At 40.9% G+C, this 18,788-nt stretch overlaps 1 protein-coding gene across 3 annotated transcripts in view; it reads right to left on the reverse strand.

Annotated features, from left to right (window-relative positions):
• Window positions 1–18,788, reverse strand: part of AVIL (advillin) — a 30,093-nt gene that overhangs the window by 2,815 nt on the left and 8,490 nt on the right. For all 3 annotated transcript variants that reach the window (XM_072655214.1, XM_072655215.1, XM_072655216.1), the window contains 13 exons: window positions 17,413–17,618; window positions 16,819–16,897; window positions 16,620–16,718; window positions 15,813–15,966; window positions 15,596–15,696; window positions 14,976–15,113; window positions 14,693–14,851; window positions 4,664–4,843; window positions 3,318–3,463; window positions 3,011–3,155; window positions 1,928–2,116; window positions 1,512–1,580; window positions 467–592 (listed from right to left, as the gene is read on the reverse strand). In XM_072655214.1, coding sequence (XP_072511315.1) covers window positions 467–592; window positions 1,512–1,580; window positions 1,928–2,116; window positions 3,011–3,155; window positions 3,318–3,463; window positions 4,664–4,843; window positions 14,693–14,851; window positions 14,976–15,113; window positions 15,596–15,696; window positions 15,813–15,966; window positions 16,620–16,718; window positions 16,819–16,897; window positions 17,413–17,618 — 1,791 coding nt within the window. The remainder of the gene's footprint in view (window positions 1–466; window positions 593–1,511; window positions 1,581–1,927; window positions 2,117–3,010; window positions 3,156–3,317; window positions 3,464–4,663; window positions 4,844–14,692; window positions 14,852–14,975; window positions 15,114–15,595; window positions 15,697–15,812; window positions 15,967–16,619; window positions 16,719–16,818; window positions 16,898–17,412; window positions 17,619–18,788) is intronic.

The raw sequence follows: 18,788 nt of genomic DNA on the forward strand, positions 1-18,788 counted from the left end.
TAGATCAGGCACAAGTATTTTGTTTAAATAAGGTATCTCCTTTATAAATGCTGGAAGGAGAAAGATAAGAGTCTATACCCTTGAGCTTAGGGGAAAAAAAACTAGACTTTTTATCTTTTTGGTAAATGGTTAGTAATCTGGAGTCAGATTTTTGGCCTGAAGAAGTAGGCATAGTGCCTCATTGAACAGAATAGGGAGTTTTGTGCCAGGTAAACCATAAAATGGGTTATGAATGATGTATGAACCACAAAGATTGGACAAAATGGAAAACTCAACGTAATTCTAATACTGATGCTTCCAGTCTAATTTGAGTCCTCCAGCTGCTTTAAACAGGTTGATTAGAAGATTGTATGCATTATAGGAATTCTTATTCAAAGGTTCTTCTCAATTAAAGATATTCAGTAAGAACCAGATTACCGAGAAGAGGACTGACCTTTTTCTACCTAAAAGAAAATCTTGTACTTACCTCCTTTTTGGCAGGGTCTACATCTTTAGGCAGTTCATGTTGCTGATTTTTCAGCAGCACTTCTATAGGGTAGTATTTTTGTTCACTGCCACCAGCATTCAGGAAGAGGGAAGCACCATTCATGTCCTAGAAAGAGAGATTTGCATGTGTTTACAGTAAAGGATTGTTCAGAGCAGCCAACTTTCCAGCTGCCCCAACAACCATGCTCTCCTGTTGGTAACTCCTCACCTAGAAGATCACATTATCTGCTAAATTGCTGGGGAGTTTTTCATAAACGCAGGGATTTTAAATCTCATCTGAATACTGGTATTACTTCATTTGCTGTAGCATTTTGACTTGTATCCTTCATACTGTTTCATGTCTACTCAGAGAACAACATATCCCTGCATGCTATGTGTAGCTGTTACAGTACACTATTTTCATGATCAGGAGATTATACCTGAAAGTCATTGCCTCAGTGATAGTGTCCACGTTTGTGAAGCAGAGGGTTAGGCAGTTTCAATGATTTTTAAACAGAGTGTCTGGTAACATGAGTTTGAGAACTGGGGAGGGCAAAAGATAGTGGGGCAGACTACTTCTGAAAAGGCATAGCCTGACAGTTAAAATGTTAGCAGTAAATCATTCCACCTTGCTGGATCTCTTTTATCCTTTTAAATGGATGTAAGTAACTTAGGGTATTAGTTGGATTGTACAATAAAAGCCAATTGAGGGGCCACAGTAGATAGAGCAACCTGGAGTCAGGAAGGCCTGAGTTCAAATCTAGCCTCAACACTTACTAGCTATTACCCTGGGCAAGTCACTTAGCCTTGTCAGCCTCAGTTTCCTTATCTGCAAAAAAAGGAACAATGATAGCACCTGTCTCCCAGGGTTGTTGTGAAGGTAAAATATTTGCAAACATCTTCTGTAAATCCTAAAGTGCTTTGTAATTGCTAGCTGTTTAAAAAAAGAACTAATGAAAATGTTATTTCTGTTAGAAAGGGACTGGCCTAGACTGACTTTGTGCTCTTTTCCCTTTATGATATCTTTGAGAATAAGTCCAACTCACAGCAGCGATTCTCACAATTGCAGCAGTGTCTCCCAGCTCTTTCTTTAACTGTTCATATGATTTGCCTTCCTGTGGGAATACGGAACACACAGGGTGAGGTTGTAAGGAAAGGTCATTTGTTGCCCAGAACATATTCTTTCAGAGATTGCACATGGGTCAGAGGAGGGGAATCCTTATTTTCATCCATTAGCAGGGACATATTTTGCTTAACATGATTTCCATTTCATTAGTATAGAAAGATCATTCAACGTACAGAAATAAGTTGTTTTGTAAGTAACTTGTAAGCATATATAGAGCCTGCTCTGGGGACTATACTGGTTACTATGGTGGATAAAGAATGGGATATAAACCAATGGCCACATCTTCCCAGGAAATTCCCAGTAACTCTCTTGTTCATTTGCTCCCTTGGCTCTTACACTCCAGAGATGAGGGTCCCAGGCCAAGAACCAGCCTGTAAAGATGGGTGGCTCAAAACCCTGTTTGATGATCAGGATAGGTGTGTCAGTTTCCCGGCCACTAGGGTGAGTGTGTAGGTACTCCTGGGCTAAAGTGAAGGCGCCCTCTTTTTCTGTGGCATTAGCTTCAGCACCAATCCATAAGAATACCTGTTGTGTTAAAGATTTAATATTTTATGTTTTAGATGGTGGCATATATGGTGACTGGCCTTAATGTCAGGATGACCTGCCCCTGACATATTTTAGCCTAGGTAAGTCACTGAACCTCTTGGTATTCCAGGTAACTTTCTAAGACTGTGAGTTATAGACAGCTGCCAATTTGTATTGGTGGAGGAAATTTTCTTCCTGGATGAAATTCACAGGTCTGGAACAAAATATACATAATATGTATTATATAATATAGGTTTATAACTGGATGGACCCTTAGAGGTCATGAAGTCCAAAACTCTTACTTTACAAATAAGGCAGTAAGTGTCTGGAGAAGTGGGATTTTAACTTGGATTCTCTATCACCAAATCCATAGCTCTTTCCATTGTGTTATACCACTTAAATCTATATGTGACATGGATCTCCTTCCAGGAATTCATATCCTCAGGAAGCTTTTCCTCACGTAGATTACTTATCAGAGAGGTAATTGGGTAGCTATATTTTACAGATGAAATAAATTGAGTGAAGAGGAATGGTGGGTTGCCTTTGAAGACTGACTTTATAACCACTCTCTAGCCCTTCCTTCTCTCTCTTTTTTTTCCTCTCCAAATTTTGTGGCTTGCAATTAATTTTAGTGGAGAAAACGTTCTTTCTGTATGATAACTTTTGTAGAGCAAGCTGTAAAAATTACCATCCTTTCTAGATCGTTAGGCTGAGTTTCCATGTCCCTCATTGCTCTCTCTTACCTTAAGAAGAATACAAAAAGGACAGCTTATCCCATTGACTATGGCAGTTGATCTGTTGTCCTCTGAAGTGGTTCATTCCTGACTTGTGGACAAACAAGCCAAAGTGCATGAATCTTTGTCATCTTTTCTGAACCCTACAGATGATGCTTACCTGGTCCCAGGTATCTAGGAGCATCACATCACTTGGGTTCAGATCATCCTGTACGAAATCTGTGATCTCAGTGACAAAGAACCGACCAGTCTTATTGGAACACTCAAAGAGACGGGGTTGGACATCAAGGATTTCCTGTTGGAGCCTGCAAGGTACAGTCCATTATATGAAACAAGCTTACTTGAAAAGTTATTTTGGAGCTTTACAGGACTTAAAATAGTATATAATCTCAATATGATGAGCTCTTTGTTAGTCCTGCATGTTTAGTACTGGTGTTGAAGGGTGGCAATTCCATGCTCAGATTCACCTTTTGTCATCAGCATAAGGGACTTTCCCCCCCAGTGAGTCCCAGAATGCTGCTGGTTCCTGTCCTTCAGCTATGGCGTCCTCAGCGCCATCACAAAGCACTCCAGCTAACTCCTTTGCCATTGCTCGCTCATCACCACTGGAACCCTGGGGTGAGAAAGAAAATAGAAGAGCCTTAACTTCCCATGGGCGGCTTATAGAATGAGGAACTTACGGGATTTCACACAGGTTAGGTATCAAATCGTAGCCACCAGTGATTAGGAATATAATTATTTTTATTTGTAGTGCTTTGAAAGGGAGAATTGAATATGGAGGTCATTCTGTTTGTTTTAGCTAGGGAAAGGAAGGAATACAGGCAGTTCTTGTTTTACATAAATTCACATTAATGCAAATTCGATTTTATGTAAAGAATTCTGAAAGAAATCTGCATTCTAGAAAAAAACCTGTTTTAACTTACAAAGTACACTACTGCGTTCTCTCTGATCCTACTACTCAGCTGTCAAACTGTGGCCTCCCCACTGCCACCAATAAAACCCCCTTTAAGTGAAAGTAGAAGAATGGATGCTTAGAGAGATCACCACTGTGGCCATGGCAGGATCAGGGGCTTGACTTGAGACTGAGACCTTTGCTCTGCCCACCTGCCTCTGTGTCTGGCACCCTCCCCCCACCCCCTCTTCTCCGCCCCCTACCCCCCACGTCAGTCTTCCATCTGACTCAGGTACTATGTTTAGTCCCAACTGCTGTGTGTTCCTCCTGCTCTGTTCTGGTCCTCTGTTCTGGCCCCAGCATATTCTTGAACCATGTGTTGGCCCTTTCCCTCCATCAGCACACAGCCCCTTTCCTGTCTTCCTTCTTCCCTCTTTTCCCCACATGCTCAGGCAAATTTACATTACATAAAAATTGCTTTATGTAGAGGTTTACAGAATGGTCCATTTATAAAAAGCGAGAATTCTCTGTAATGGCAAGATTCTTTCATCTTCAGGATAGATTGATATGCACCATATTTGCTTCAGTTTGATTTTAGCTCTATTTTAAAGTCATTTTTTAAAATGCTTTTGAATGAGCATGCAAATTTGAATTGGGGAATTACTAAACTGTCATTGTAACTGATATGGAAAGATCTTCCTATAAGCTTGCACTCTAATGAAGATCACAGAATAGAGTTTGGTCTGCCCTGGTGTTTCTTTGGCCAAGCAGTGTGAGATTCTGGTGAAAAGTAATTACATTAAATGCTTATTTTTCTTTTTAGGAACCCTTGGGGGAAGATGACTGTTTATTCATTGGTCCATCCTTTCTTTGAGTTCCTTTTGGGAAGGAGAAAAGCGGAAGAATGCCAGTCCATTTTACCTTTCCATACCAGAGGTAGTGTTCATTTTGTGTCCGCAGGAGAAAGACATCATTGGAATTCAGGGAAGAGGCAAATGCTGGGACCTCCACAGCTCTGGTGTTGGATTTGTCGTTCCCTTGGATCTGGAAGAGTCTTACAGGAGGGTCAGGCTCAGCACTTGCCTTCCGAGATGTTCCACCCTATGGAGAAAAGAAACCACTTTGGCCTATCAGTTCACAGTGTACTTTTAGCTACTGATGCAACAGGGAAAAAAATAGCCTGCATTAAGACAAATATAGGGGATCAAGTGCATATTAGAGAGAACAGTCATGGATTTAGAATGTTAAAGTTTGTTGGTTGGAAACTAATTGTGAGTTCCTTAATCATTAAGTTTTTATTGAATACTTATTGTGAGTCTAGCCCTATGTAATGTACTCTTGGGGATACAAAATAACAATTTTATGTATATGTTTGTGTTAAGTGATTTCCATTTCACACTTTCTGAGGCACTGTAAATATTCCCATTTTATAGAAAAGAGAAGTGAAGCTCAGAGTTTAATTGCTTTTCATAGTGTCATACAGCTTGTAAATTTCAGAACTGGGGGTCAGATTCATGCTTCTTGCCATCCTGAGGCCGGTACTCCTGTCCACTGTGCTTTGCTACCTATTTCAATATATTCAATAAGCGTTCTAGCACAATAGCAGAATGAGTGGGCTCTGCTCTATCAGAAAAGGGACAAATGCTCCAAATTAAATGAAACAAGAAGCCAAAAAGAGGGAAAGGAAGAGACATCCTCATAGGACAAACCTCACGGAAAGGAGGAAAGAAGCAACACCAATACAAGGAATAAGTAGTATGAAATAAAAGTAAGGCTAAATCTCCAAAGAGAAGGAATGTGACTACACTAGTAATAGCCACACCTCCGGAAGAGGGAGTAGATTTCTAACAGGAACCTTCAGAGGGGTCCAGAATCACTTTAAGATATAAGACAAGAACTGGCATTTATAAAATTAGACTAGTGGAGAGAGAATTCAAGACATGAACATAAGAACTGACAACATAAAAAAGACAATGGGAAATTTCGGTGAGGCAGATGATTCCAATGAGCAGAGTGGATTAGGAAGAATATGCAGTAATGGGAGAAAAAATACACAGCAAAACAATAAATCTAGAAGATGGAACTTGGTGAGACAGTCTGAGAATTACTGATCTCTGAAGAAACAGAGATTGAATATGATGGAAATAGAAAATATTGCTTGAAAATATTGAAATCAAAAGATTGTAAATTGATAGAATCCACAGGTCACTGACAGGGAGCAATCTCAAGTTTAACTCACCTAGAAATGTAGTTGCCAAGTTCTAGTTCATTGTCAAAGAGAATCTTGCAAATTGCCTGGAGGAAGCAGTTCACATATCAAAAAGCACCAATTTGAATTGTGCAAAGCTACTCATTGACAATTGAAAGAAGAGGCTAGAACTGAATATACTAAAAAAGGGAAATTGGCTGCAACCCCAGATTACCCATACTAAAAAATTAAGGTTATACTAGCATGGGAAATGATGATGCTTCAGTGAAAGACAAAAATTTATTTCCTGCTGACAGCCTAAATTGCATAGGGTCTTTGACATATCATATGAATAAGCAGCTGAAGCTAAATATGGTGATTTAGTTTTGAATATAAGTAGTGAGTAAAAAATGACAGTCTGTATGAGCAGTAAGGAGGTAGCTTCTAAGTCATACTTACTATAAGGGTCATTAAAAATGAGGGTTGGGGAAAGAATCCTTTGAAATGGGAATGTACAGAACTAGATCATCTGAGGGACAAAAGAGAAGGTGGAGAGATTATATTTTAAAAATCTGCATACAACTGGTGAAGATTAAACAGAGGTAGGAAGTAGAAGAGAAAGGGAGATTCTTAAACCACATACCTGGGGAAAGATTTTTTAAAAAGATTCCAGAATAATCTTTATATAATATAGTCAATTCTCACTTTACATAAATTCATATTACACAAATTAGACTTTATGTAAAGAATTCTGAAAAAAATACACATTCCAAAAAACCCCTACATATCTTAAATTTATGGTACAGTACTGTGCTCCATGGACCATGTTCCAGCCCTCTCCCTTTAGACATATGGTCCTCTTCTACCTGCCTTCCTCCCCCATGTCTTCAAGCAAATTCATATTATATAAAAATTGCTTTGCAGACAGGTCTGTGGAAGGAAAATAAATCTTAACAACAGTACTCTTAAACGTTAATGGGGGGGGGCGGAGCCAAGATGGCGGAGTAGAAAGACGCACATACACATAGCTCTGAACCCACAACCCATAGATTGGCTACAGGGAAGTAACTCACGGCGAATTCCGCACCCAGAGGCCACGGAACATTGGAGCGAGGGAGATTTCTGTTCCAGAGAGACCTGCAAACCTCTCGCGGGGGGGTCCTTCGCGCTGCGGACTGGGCGCCGGGACTGGGAGCTGAGTGCAGCCCTGCCGCGACCGCGGCACCGAGAGGAAAAGATCCGAGCAGGCTTCACAGACAGGATCTCCAGCGGCCACGCGGGTCCCTCCACCCACAGAGGGATCTGCAAACCTCTCGCAAAAGGTCCGTCGCGCTGCAGACACAAAGCCCAGCCCAGACCTGCTGCGGCCACGGCTGCGGCACCGAGAGAAACAGATCCGAGCAGGCTTCAGGGACGGGATCTCCAGCGGCCGCACAAGTCCCTCCACCCACAGGTGACAGGGGTGGGTGAGAGAGTCTCTTTGGCGGGTCGAGAGGGGAGTGGGGTGCCCCCATAATTCAGGCCCCCCCCCCGGGAGGTAGAAGCTGAGAGGCGGCTGCAGACAGGGGCTCCCCAAGCGGGCGGGAGCTTGAATCCATTGCGGAAGGTCTGCGCATAAACCCCCTGAGGGAACTGAGCCTGAGAGGTGGCCCCGCCCCGATCTCAGCACCAGATCATAATCTCATACTGAATAGCAGCCCTGCCCCCGCCAAAAGCCCTGAGGCTGGAAGCAGCATTTGAATCTCAGACCACAAACACGGGCTGGGAGGATCAGGAGGTGAGGTGGGTGTGAGGAAAATATTCAGAGGTCAAGTCACTGGCTGGGAAAATGCCCAGAAAAGGGAAAAGAAATAAGACTATAGAAGGTTACTTTCTTGGCGAACAGGCATTTCCTCCCTTCCTTTCTGATGAGGAAGAACAATGCTTACCATCAGGCAAAGACACAGAAATCAAGGCTTCTGTGTCCCAGCCCACCCAATGGGCTCAGGCCATGGAAGAGCTCAAAAAGAATTTTGAAAATCAAGTTAGAGAGGTGGAGGAAAAGCTGGGAAGAGAAATGAGAGACATGAAGTCAAAGCATGAACAGCAGATCAGCTCCCTGCTAAGGGAGACCCAAAAAAATGTTGAAGAAATTAACACCTTAAAAACTAGCCTAACTCAATTGGCAAAAGAGGTTCAAAAAGCCAATGAGGAGAAGAATGCTTTCAAAAGCAGAATTAGCCAAATGGAAAAGGAGATTCAAAAGCTCACTGAAGAAAATAGTTCTTTCAAAATTAGAATGGCACAGATGGAGGCTAATGACGTTATGCAAAACCAAGAAATCACAGAACAAAGAGAGAAGAATGGAAAAATGGAAGATAATGTGAAATATCTCATTGGAAAAACAACAGACCTGGAAAATAGATCCAGGAGAGACAATTTAAAAATTATGGGACTACCTGAAAGCCATGATCAAAAGAAGAGCCTAGACATCATCTTTCATGAAATTATCAAGGAAAACTGCCCTGAGATTCTAGAACCAGAGGGCAAAATAAATATTCAAGGAATCCACAGAACACCGCCCAAAAGAGATCCAAAAAGAGAAACTCCTAGGAACATTGTGGCCAAATTCCAGAGTTCCCAGGACAAGGAGAAAATACTGCAGGCAGCTAGAAAGAAACAATTCAAGTATTGTGGAAATACAATCAGGATAACACAAGATCTAGCAGCCTCTACATTAAGGGATCGAAGGGCATGGAACAGTATATTCCAGAAGTCAAAGGAACTAGGACTAAAACCAAGAATCACCTACCCAGCAAAACTGACTATAATACTTCAGGGGAAAAAATGGTCTTTCAATGAAATAGAGGATTTTCAAGTATTCTTGATGAAAAGACCAGAGCTGAAAAGAAAATTTGACTTTCAAACACAAGAATGAAGAGAACCATGAAAAGGTGAACAGCAAAGTGAAGTCATAAGGGACTTACTAAAGCTGAACTGTTTACATTCCTACATGGAAAGACAATATTTGTAACTCTTGAAACATTTCAGTATCTGGGTACTGGGTGGGATTACACATGCACACACGCTCACATACATAGAGACAGAGTGCACAGAGTGAATTGAATAGGTTGGGATCATATCTTTAAAACAAAATGAAATCAAGCAGTGAGAGAGAAAAATATTGGGAAGAGAAAGGGAGAAACTGAATGGGGCAAATTATCTCTCATAAAAGAGGCAATCAAAAGACTCATTAGTGGAGGGATAAAGAGGGGAGGTGAGAGAAAAACATGAAGTCTACTCTCATCACATTCCACTAAAGAAAAGAATAAAGTGCACACTCATTTTGGTAGGAAAACCTATCTCACAATACAGGAAAGTAGGGGATAAGGGGACAAGCAGGGTGGGGGGGATGATAGAAGGCAGGGCATGAGGAGGAGAGTGCAATCCGAGGTCGACACTCATGGGGAGGGATAGGATCAAAAGAGAATAGAAGTAATGGGGGACAGGATAGGATGGAGGGAAATATAGTTAGTCCTATACAACACAACTATTATGGAAGTCATTTGCAAAACTACACAGATATGGCCTATATTGAATTGCTTGCCTTCCAAAGGGAAGGGGTGGGGAGGGAGGGAGGAAGAGAAGTTGGAACTCAAAGTGTTAGGATCAACTGTCGAGTAATGTTCTTGCCACTAGGAAATAAGAAAAACAGGTAAAGGGGTATAGAAAGCTATCTGCCCCTACAGGACAAAAGAGAAGATGGAGACAAGGGCAGAGAGGGATGATAGAAGAGAGAGCAGATTGGTCATAGGGGCAATTAGAATGCTTGGTGTTTGGGGGGGGAGGGGATAAAAGGGGAGAAAATTTGTAACCCAAAATTTTGTGAAAATGAATGTTAAAAGTTAAATAAATAAATTTAATAAAAAAAAAAAAAACGTTAATGGGCTAAATATGCCAATTAAAAGGAAACTAATTGCTTACTAGATTAGGAAATAAAAATCTGATAACTCGATGCAGTAAACACATTTAAAGCATAAAGATTTATGCAGAACAAAGGGTTAGAATAAAATCTGTTATTCAGATGAATTTTTAAAAAGCAAGATTTGCAGTTACGATTTTAGATAAGCAATAGAAAACAGAATTTAGATACCTAAAAAGCGAAATAGTTAAATAGGTAATGAAAAATATTAACATTAACTATATATGCAGTGAATATAGCAACTGAATTCTCAAGGCAAGAGTTAACAAATAACAAAAGACCTAGAAATAAGATACTAATTTTAGAAAGCAGCACTGTTCTCTGCAAGGGCTTGAACAATCCAATAGAAAGACAGAAAAGAAATTATAGGGTTGGACAAAATGTTAGAAAAACTGGATTCTGAACAGATCTTTTAAAGAATTCACATTTTTCAGGATCCTATAGTATTTACACAAAAACTGATCCTATGCTAGGGCAAAAAGAATTTAGAAATGCAGACAACGGGCACGAATCTTACATCGATTACAGATCCTTGCAAAAGAACTAAAAATTCATAACTGAATGACATCCTAAATAAGGAAAATAGCTCAAAGATCAAATTGTGGGAACAATAAGAAAAATCTTTACAAGTTAAACAGAGGAGTTTGTTTTTGGTCATTGAAGCAATAAGAAGGCACCAGAGTTTGTTGGGTGCTATGAGGTTTGACATAGAAAATCACTTTGGTAGTTTTGTGTGGGATGGATTGGAGTGAGGAAAGACTTGAGGCTGGAAGACCAATTAGAACTGCTTTTTGCAACAGTCCAGGCAGTACTTTGAAAATCACATCTTGAATTTATTATATTTTTTAAAAATAAAAGGGAGCTGTACACAATAGCAGTTTACAGTTTCATATATCAACCCCATTTTCTGTTATGTATGTGGAAATGCTAATTTTATTTGGTGTTTCAGAATAAAAAAATTAATCAGGCAAGAGAAAATGAGAGCTAACACTAAAGTGTTGAGTAAGTAGAGAGGAAGGGGTGGTATGGAAGAAATATTCTGGACATAAGATTTGACACCCATTGAATATCAAATTACGAAGGGGATACTTTCAGAAATAGACAAAATAATAAAATACATATGGAAGCATAAAAGGTCAAGAAAACAGAAAAATTTTTAAAAATTAGAATAAAGGAATTGAACATTACCATAGTTCAAATTTTAAAGCCGTAATTATCAAGCTATCTGGTAATAAAAATGTAAAAATAAGTTAATCAGTGGAATAGCTTAGATAAGTGTGGAACTGGGGAAAAGCCATACAAACTTAAACTTCGTGAAAGGTAGAAGCCCAGAAATGGTGATTCAGTATCTCAGTTATGATTTTTAACAGGTCACCAAGGAGGAGCTTATAGGCTGCTAGGTGGATGAGACATACTTAAGTAACTATAGTGCAAGTGGAATGTTATGAGCACTTAGGAGAGGAGACAGGGATCACTTCCAGCTGTAGCATTGGGAAAGGTTTCATGGAGAACATGACTCTTAGGATAGGGACAACTTCATTTGAGTCTTTTTATCCTCAGTGCTTTGCTCATAGTAGGTGCTTAATAGATGTTCTTTAAGAACTGTTAATTGAATTAAGAAATGTGACTTGACTGAGTTGGATCTTGAAGGACAAGAATTTAAAGAGATAGACATGCTATTCCAGTCCTGGGAAATGTTCTGAAAAAAGTACAAAGAGGCCAGAGGGACAAGATAAAGGGAGAGCTAGGGGTCTAACTAGTGAGAACACAGAGTTCTGTGCATGGGGAGGAATGTAAAATAAGATTGGAAAAGGTAGGCTGGGCTAGATTAGGACCCCGCTTGTATTTTGTCCCTTAGATAATGGTCACAACTGAAATTGGTGTGATCACAATGAAGCAGTATGATATCTGCATATTATGAAGGTTGGCTGGAAAAACATAGGTTTATTTATTAATTTTTTTTTTTGTAGGGCAAGGGGAAAGAGGATGAATCTTTCTCCATCTACAGGCTGTTTCTGCCCTGGTTATATCTTTCCTCCTTGACCTTTTGGAACTCTTGTATTTGTAATTTTCTATGCCTGGAATCCTCCAGGTTCCTCTCCTCCTGACAAACACATCTAAGACATCAGAGGTAAGAAGCCAATTAAACCTGAGTGGACTTCTGTCTTTGCCTATAAAGATGTCTCTTTAGCTTCTTTGAGTGTCACCAAGGTACATGGAGTGGAAACAGACCCAGTGAGAGTTTGGTACAATGATGTGCCAAGTCCTAGGAGCCAGCTTCTTGCAAGGTCTTCATGCACCCCTTCCTATCATAGCCTGAAGATTGACCTGACAGCTCCCTAGTAATGTTCTTTGATAAATCCCTCCTCTGCCCAACCCAGGCTTCATTTGAATGTGTGAATCCTGGTGACATTGTGCCCGGGATTGGCAGACTGCCATTCTTTAGAGATGCTGGTTGCTGTCCTAGTTTGGGGGAGGGAGAGTGCATAGTTCTTAGTGTTCTTCCCTCGTTTGCTGCTGCTTCTTTTTCTATACTTCCTTGCTTATATCCAGTTAAGCCACATGGCCTTCCCTTAAATGTATCAAGGAAAAGGGACTGTTGTTTTCAGCATTGACTATTCTATCAAACTGTCCTATCTACACTCAAAACAGACTCCAGTAATTGGTACCATGAGTGAGGTTTCTTCCCATCCAATAAAGTGGTGGTCTTTTGCCAAGCAGGTTCAATTGACTGTATCCCTCCTTTCTCCATCATTAGACATCTTATGTCTCTTTTTTTCTTCCCTTTCCCCTCTTCTGCCATCTTTTTATGCCTGTTTCTTCTCTCCCTCATTCCCCTGCTTTAGCTGAAGGCATATGGAAGATAGGCTTTGTACATGACCTCAAAGACGGGATTCCCTGTTCTTTGGTGTGTGGGGAAGGAAGCCCCAAGAAAGGCTTGAATTAGGACCCTGAAAGACAGAATTGAAACTTTGGAGGCTGAGACATTGGTTTTTCACCTTCAGTCTTTCCTCCTTTCAGGTTTCTCTACAAAAGGCAGTACAATATAAATACAGATTGCCATAGTGTTACTTCAATCAAAAAGTGCCTTTAGTAGGCAGACCATGGGACCCTAGGACTTAGAATGCAGAAATTTAGGAGGATGGGTCCCTCAGTTTGTGTCCCAAATGTTTATTTTTATCCTTTTGGGCATCTAAAGGAGAAATTCAGTCCCCCTTCCTGTTCTTCAGAGTCCTTTGTCTCGTCTCTAGTATTTTTCGTGTTAATAATCATCATCATCATCATAGCTAACATTTACATTGTGCTTACTATGTTCCAGGCATTGTGCTAAGTGCTTTCCAATTATATCTTATTTGATCTACTTGCTAACCCTGAGGTCTTACTTTCTGATTGGCTTGTTCCTCCCAGAACCTCCAGCTTAAGAAGTTATTTCAGACACTTTGTGACTCCATTTCGAGTTTTCTTGGCAAAGATACTGGAGTGGTTTGCCATTTCCTTCTCCAGCTCATTTTACGGATGCAGAAACTGAGTCTGACAGTTAAGTGATTTGTCCAGGATTAAACAGTTAGTAAGTGTGTGAGGCCAAATTTGAACTAAGGAAGATGTCTTCTTGACTCTTGGCCCCGTGCTCTATCCACTGCCCTCCTTAAGGAAGAGGCCACAAAGGTATTTCATTCCTCTCCAGGTGCACAGATAACTCATCTTTACCTTGCACCAGGTGGAGAACATCCCTACCCCACCACCTTTTCAACTCCCTTTTGTGTATTGTCTTCTCCCAGTAGAATGTAGACTTCTTAAGGGAATATTTGCTAGTATTTGTATAGCTGGTGTATAGTGTAAGTGCTTAATAGATACTTGTTAATTGACTAGATAGTAGCTGCTGAAGAAGCGCTGGTAAGAAAAAGGTTAGCTGGTTGTCAGCTTGCTGGTTCTTCAAGAATTAAACTTTTACTAAATCTATCATCAGTAGCAGTGAGAAAGCTGGAAGGACAGGTGGAAGATAATGAATTTAGTTCTGAATGTTGTGAGTGTGAGGTACCAATGGGGCAAAAAGGTGAAGCTATCTAGTAGGCACTAGGAAATGTAGCCTTAGGGCTCAGATGAAAGGTTGGGGCTGGGGATAAAGATTTGTTTGTCATTTTCAAAGAAGTGATAATTAAAGCATGGGAATGGATGAAATCACCAGTGGCAGGTGCAGAGAGAGGAAAAGGGAATTCTTTGATTTCAAGGAGCCAAGAAACTAGTTGGAAAGACAGGACTAACGTGGTACAAGGAATAATGTGCTAACCTGAGAGGCACTGATTTTAAGTGCAGACGGTATTTAGATAAAGGAAAAATTATGCATTGGAACAGTTGGAAAAACTGTCATGGTAGAGAAAGATGGTTAGAATTTGTTAGGAAGGAGAGAAAGCATCCAAGAAGGTAAGAATAAGCCCAGCACATGGTGGGGAGGGGTTTGGGGAGAATGTGTGAGGAGACCACTTCAACGATTGGGAGGTATATGTGGGGAACAGTGTGAAACAAGTTTGGAAAGGTAGGATGGGCCTGATTATGGTGGACCTACAAGGCTAGGTCGAGGAGTTTGAACTTGAAGCCATTGTAAAGGAGTAACATGAGCAAAGTGCCATCATGTTAGATTTATCTGGCAAGGGTATGCAAAATAGATTGATAAGCCCATTTCTTCCTTCTTCAGTGTCCAGTGACTAATAATTCTTATAGCTCAATCATAGAAACTCCAGTTTGGTTTTCAGCATACCAACTTACAGGGTACTTAGAGAGGAGACAGAAAAGGAGATCTCACCTCAAAAATGACAAGCTTTCCTTTGAAGATGGCCATAAAGTGGCGTGGTTCTTTCCCCATGCTGACCAGCACCTGTACTGGAGTGCCCCCAAATTGTCTGTCCAGCTCTACAGCTTGGTAAGCTGAAGCTGTCAGTTCATCCTTGGAAGCATGTCGACCCTACCATGGAGAGAAGAGAGGACAGATACACTGTGGGTGAGATGAACCCCTGCTCCCTGTCCAAATCAAAAGATAGCAGGTGATAATTTTGGATTCCAGACTGAAGATCATCTTTTAGACTGACCTGCCAGATGTACAGAATGTAACGTGGCTTGTTGTTCACTTCATATGTATAGAAAACCAGGTAGCAGTCTCCCCCATAGAAAAAGCCATACCACTGACGCTCAACTGGGACTAGTTCCAGATTTTCAATTCTCCAGACCTAGATAAAGGACGTAGTCACATAGGGATTGTGTTGCTACATGTGGAGCCAGCTGTGGAAATTAGTACAGTCTGAAGGAAATTAGGCTACAATGAAAAGAGATCCAGGCAGAGGGGCAGTTGAGACCATACTGATCATTCAAAAGACATCCACACCTCTCTTAGGTGTTTTGGGCTCTCAGATACATCAGATCATGGCTTTAGAGCTCCTTACAGGTTGGCAGATTATTTGGATCATTTTGCAAGGGAGGATGCTAATGTGTTTGGGTGGCCTACCTCTTACTACCCAGAGGAACTGTGGGAGGGAAAACCACCACCTTGCAGACTTTGCTATTTCTTGAAGGGCATGCCTAAGATCCTGGAGTTGAAAATGGGAGGTTGAGGTGGAGGAGTGGGGAGGTCTAGAAATAGAACCTACATTCCACTTTAAGTGTACTGCTGAGGACACTTGCTATCTTCCTTCCTTTGAGTTGCTTGTCTTACCTCAACGTTTCCATTCCCATCATCAACCATCCTTTCTTGGGCTGCTACATCTGGCTTTGTGTGAAGCAGAGTCACATCAAACTTATCCTGAATGACTCTGGCTGTAGAAAAGGTTTCAGGAAAAGTCAAATGAAACATACAGTTATGAACATTAACAAGAATAGTGCTGCCCTTTGGAATTCCTGTCACTGCTAAAGATTTGGGGAGTTAATCTCACCAATTTTACTCAAGCTGAAGGTTTTTCCTAAGCCTGTGGTCTGGTCCTTTACTGTCCACTTCTGGAACAGCTGCTTGAACATGGCAGACTCAGCTCCATCATTGACGGTCTCCACATTGGTGCTGCTTGGATAACCTTTCATCTTAATGAAGCCCTAAAGCCCCATGAGAAATAGATTAGTCATTACTGGATTTGTTTGCTTGCTTGGTGACTCACCTCTTTGGTTACAGGTGCTAATATAAACTCTCCTCCTGAAGTCAAACATGCTGACTCACTTTTTTTTAAAAATAAAATTTTATTGATATCTTTTGTTTTAACATGGGCTAAATTTCCCTCATATATTCTTTCTGCCCTCTCAGTCATCCTTTTAAAAATAATTTTGCTGATACACTTCCAACTGGAGATTGAATTGCCTACCCTCAGGATGTATTCATAGAAAACATTTTGGCATCTTTCTGTTAGACTGTCACAATATTTTTTTGTGCTTATGGTGAGCAAACTCCTTTATCCCATGCCTCAGCATTTCTTTAATTTGCTGACTTTGAATTCTATCAGTTTGCTCATTTATTACTTTGTGTTCCTCAAAAGGTGCATCTACTCGTGTCCTTTCTCCTCAAATAAAGCATAGTCTTCTTGGGGGCTAGGACAATATCCTTTATAGATGAAGACTCCTGGCCCTGATAGGTTGACTTGCCCAAAGTTACCATGTAAGTGCTTTGAGGAACCCAAGTATGTCTGACTTGAAATCTGGCTTTCTCTCCACTGCACAAAATCATCTGGCCATTTTAGTATATTAATCACCCTTACCAGAGCTTTAGATATAGCAGTCTGTTTCTCAATCTTGGTGGCTCCCCTTCCTTTCCAGACATAGATCTTGCTTCTACCATGGTCCAGGATGTAGCAATCCTGAAACATTCCAATGGATAAATGACATTACCACTGCTGGAGACAGGAAGGGACCCTTGTTCTTGGGTTATTCCAGGCTGAGTCTACCTATTATACTTACATCATGATTCAGTAAATCTTGGACAAGGGGCCTTGTGGATACTTCTGTGACTGTCAGCTGCCCACTTGAGTCAGAGACACTAGAGAAGGGGGAAACATGGATTGATTTGGGTTCTCTTTCCTCAATAGAATTTCACTGCCTAAATGTTGCTTTCCTCTTTCCTTTGGTGGACAGTTTCTTTGTAGGATTTGGATTAGTGCTATGGGGGTGCGTGTTTCATGGCAGGCTAACTTTTAAATCCTATTTTTGAATGTCTCCTTTACTCTGAGGATTCTACATCTTTCTCCCCCAAATCTTGTTCCTGCCAGAGCCCCAGGGACCTTGAGTGTCTATCTCATGGTGCTACAGTAGAGACAACATCTCTACTATCACCTTTAAAACTCAGAGAATGAGCAGGAAGCAGTGTGCCAACACAAACATCAATGGGAAGATGATTGAGCAGAGGAACTTTGGTACTTATAGTTATTAAAGATACTAGAATTGAAGAGGGATCAGAAGAAAGCTATAAATCTCAGAAGCCAACATAGAGATAATCCAAGGTATCTAGATTTAGATCCTTAAGTCTCCAATAAGGTGCAGGAAATGGCCACTTACTGATGTAACGTGATGCTTGATTTCTGTTCCTGATCTAATAAGAGCTCGTCAGAGGTTGCAGGCTTGATCAAGGAGCGTTCACCTAGTGTGTCCTGAAGGATCTTCATCAGGTCTGAACTGGCAGCTTCGTTGTCTCCCTCAATGACACCAATTTCAGCACGGCCCCCACGCTCTCGGTCCCGAATATCCTTTGCTAGGAGCATTGCCTACCATAAAGGAGTTCAATGAAGCAATTCAGTATACCTGCCTTACCACAGGACCTTGAGTACTGCTGAAGAAGCAAGCCTCAGATCCAGGAGATAGGAATTTTTACTGTCTTAAAATGTAATATCTTTACTATCATTCCCATACTTGGGAATGAGTCATTAATTCCTTGGGCTGAAAGTAATGTCCTTCCGTTAACTCATCTTCCCAGAAAAATCCTCCCTCCAAACTAACCTCTCTGTTGTGGGTACCATCATCTTCCTAGTGATTCAAATTCTAAAGCTTAGTCATTTGTGACTTTTCCCTCTGCACTGGTCTCTATATCCAGTCAGTTACTAGGTTTTTGTCAATTCTGCCTCCATAAAATCTACTGTCTTTTCTCCTTTCACACATTTGCTGCCCTAATTCAAGCTCTTATTACCTCCTGGGCTACTGTGATAGCTTCCTAATTAGGTTCTCTGCTTCCCATATCCTCTCTCTAATCCATCCTCCCTCCATACAGCTGCTAAATTAATCTTCCTAAGGTCCAGGTCTGACCATGTCATTTCTCTGCTCAAAACCTTTACTCCAAAGCCTCTAGCATAAAATACAAACTCCACAATCTGCTTCCAACCTACCTTTTCAGTCATATTTCACATTACTCTCCATGAACTTTGAGTCCAAATTGGACTATTCACCAAACCTGACATTCCATTTCTCACCTCTAGTCTTTTCACAAAAATGACCCAGAATGCCTAGAATGAGCTCACTCCTCATCTCTGCCTCTTAGGATCTTTCTCTTCCTTCATGGGTCCACTCCTCTACCATTTTCTCAATGGAAACCTCTCCTATTCCCCCCAGTTAACAGAGATCACTAGCTCAGTTTTTCTTGTGTACATCTTGGAACATGTACCTCCTCCAGGTAAGCTCCCTTCATTTAGGACTGTTGTTTTTGCCCGCACACACTGCCTTTCACCTGGTAGGTTTAATAAATATCTGTTTTGGAATTTACTGTCTCCAGGCCAGACCCTAAAGTAGGGGTCCAATTTTAATCTCAAAGATTGGCATGTAGAAATAATGATAACAAAGAACTGTAATAATCATAACATACTCATAATAATTACTGAGCAAGAAGGAAGCTGTGTCTGAAAGACCTTAAATCATATCCTGGGGGCTACAAGGAAAAGAGAGAC

Source organism: Notamacropus eugenii, chromosome 3 (genome assembly GCF_028372415.1).
Source record: "Notamacropus eugenii isolate mMacEug1 chromosome 3, mMacEug1.pri_v2, whole genome shotgun sequence".
NCBI classification, from domain to species: Eukaryota; Metazoa; Chordata; class Mammalia; order Diprotodontia; family Macropodidae; genus Notamacropus; species Notamacropus eugenii.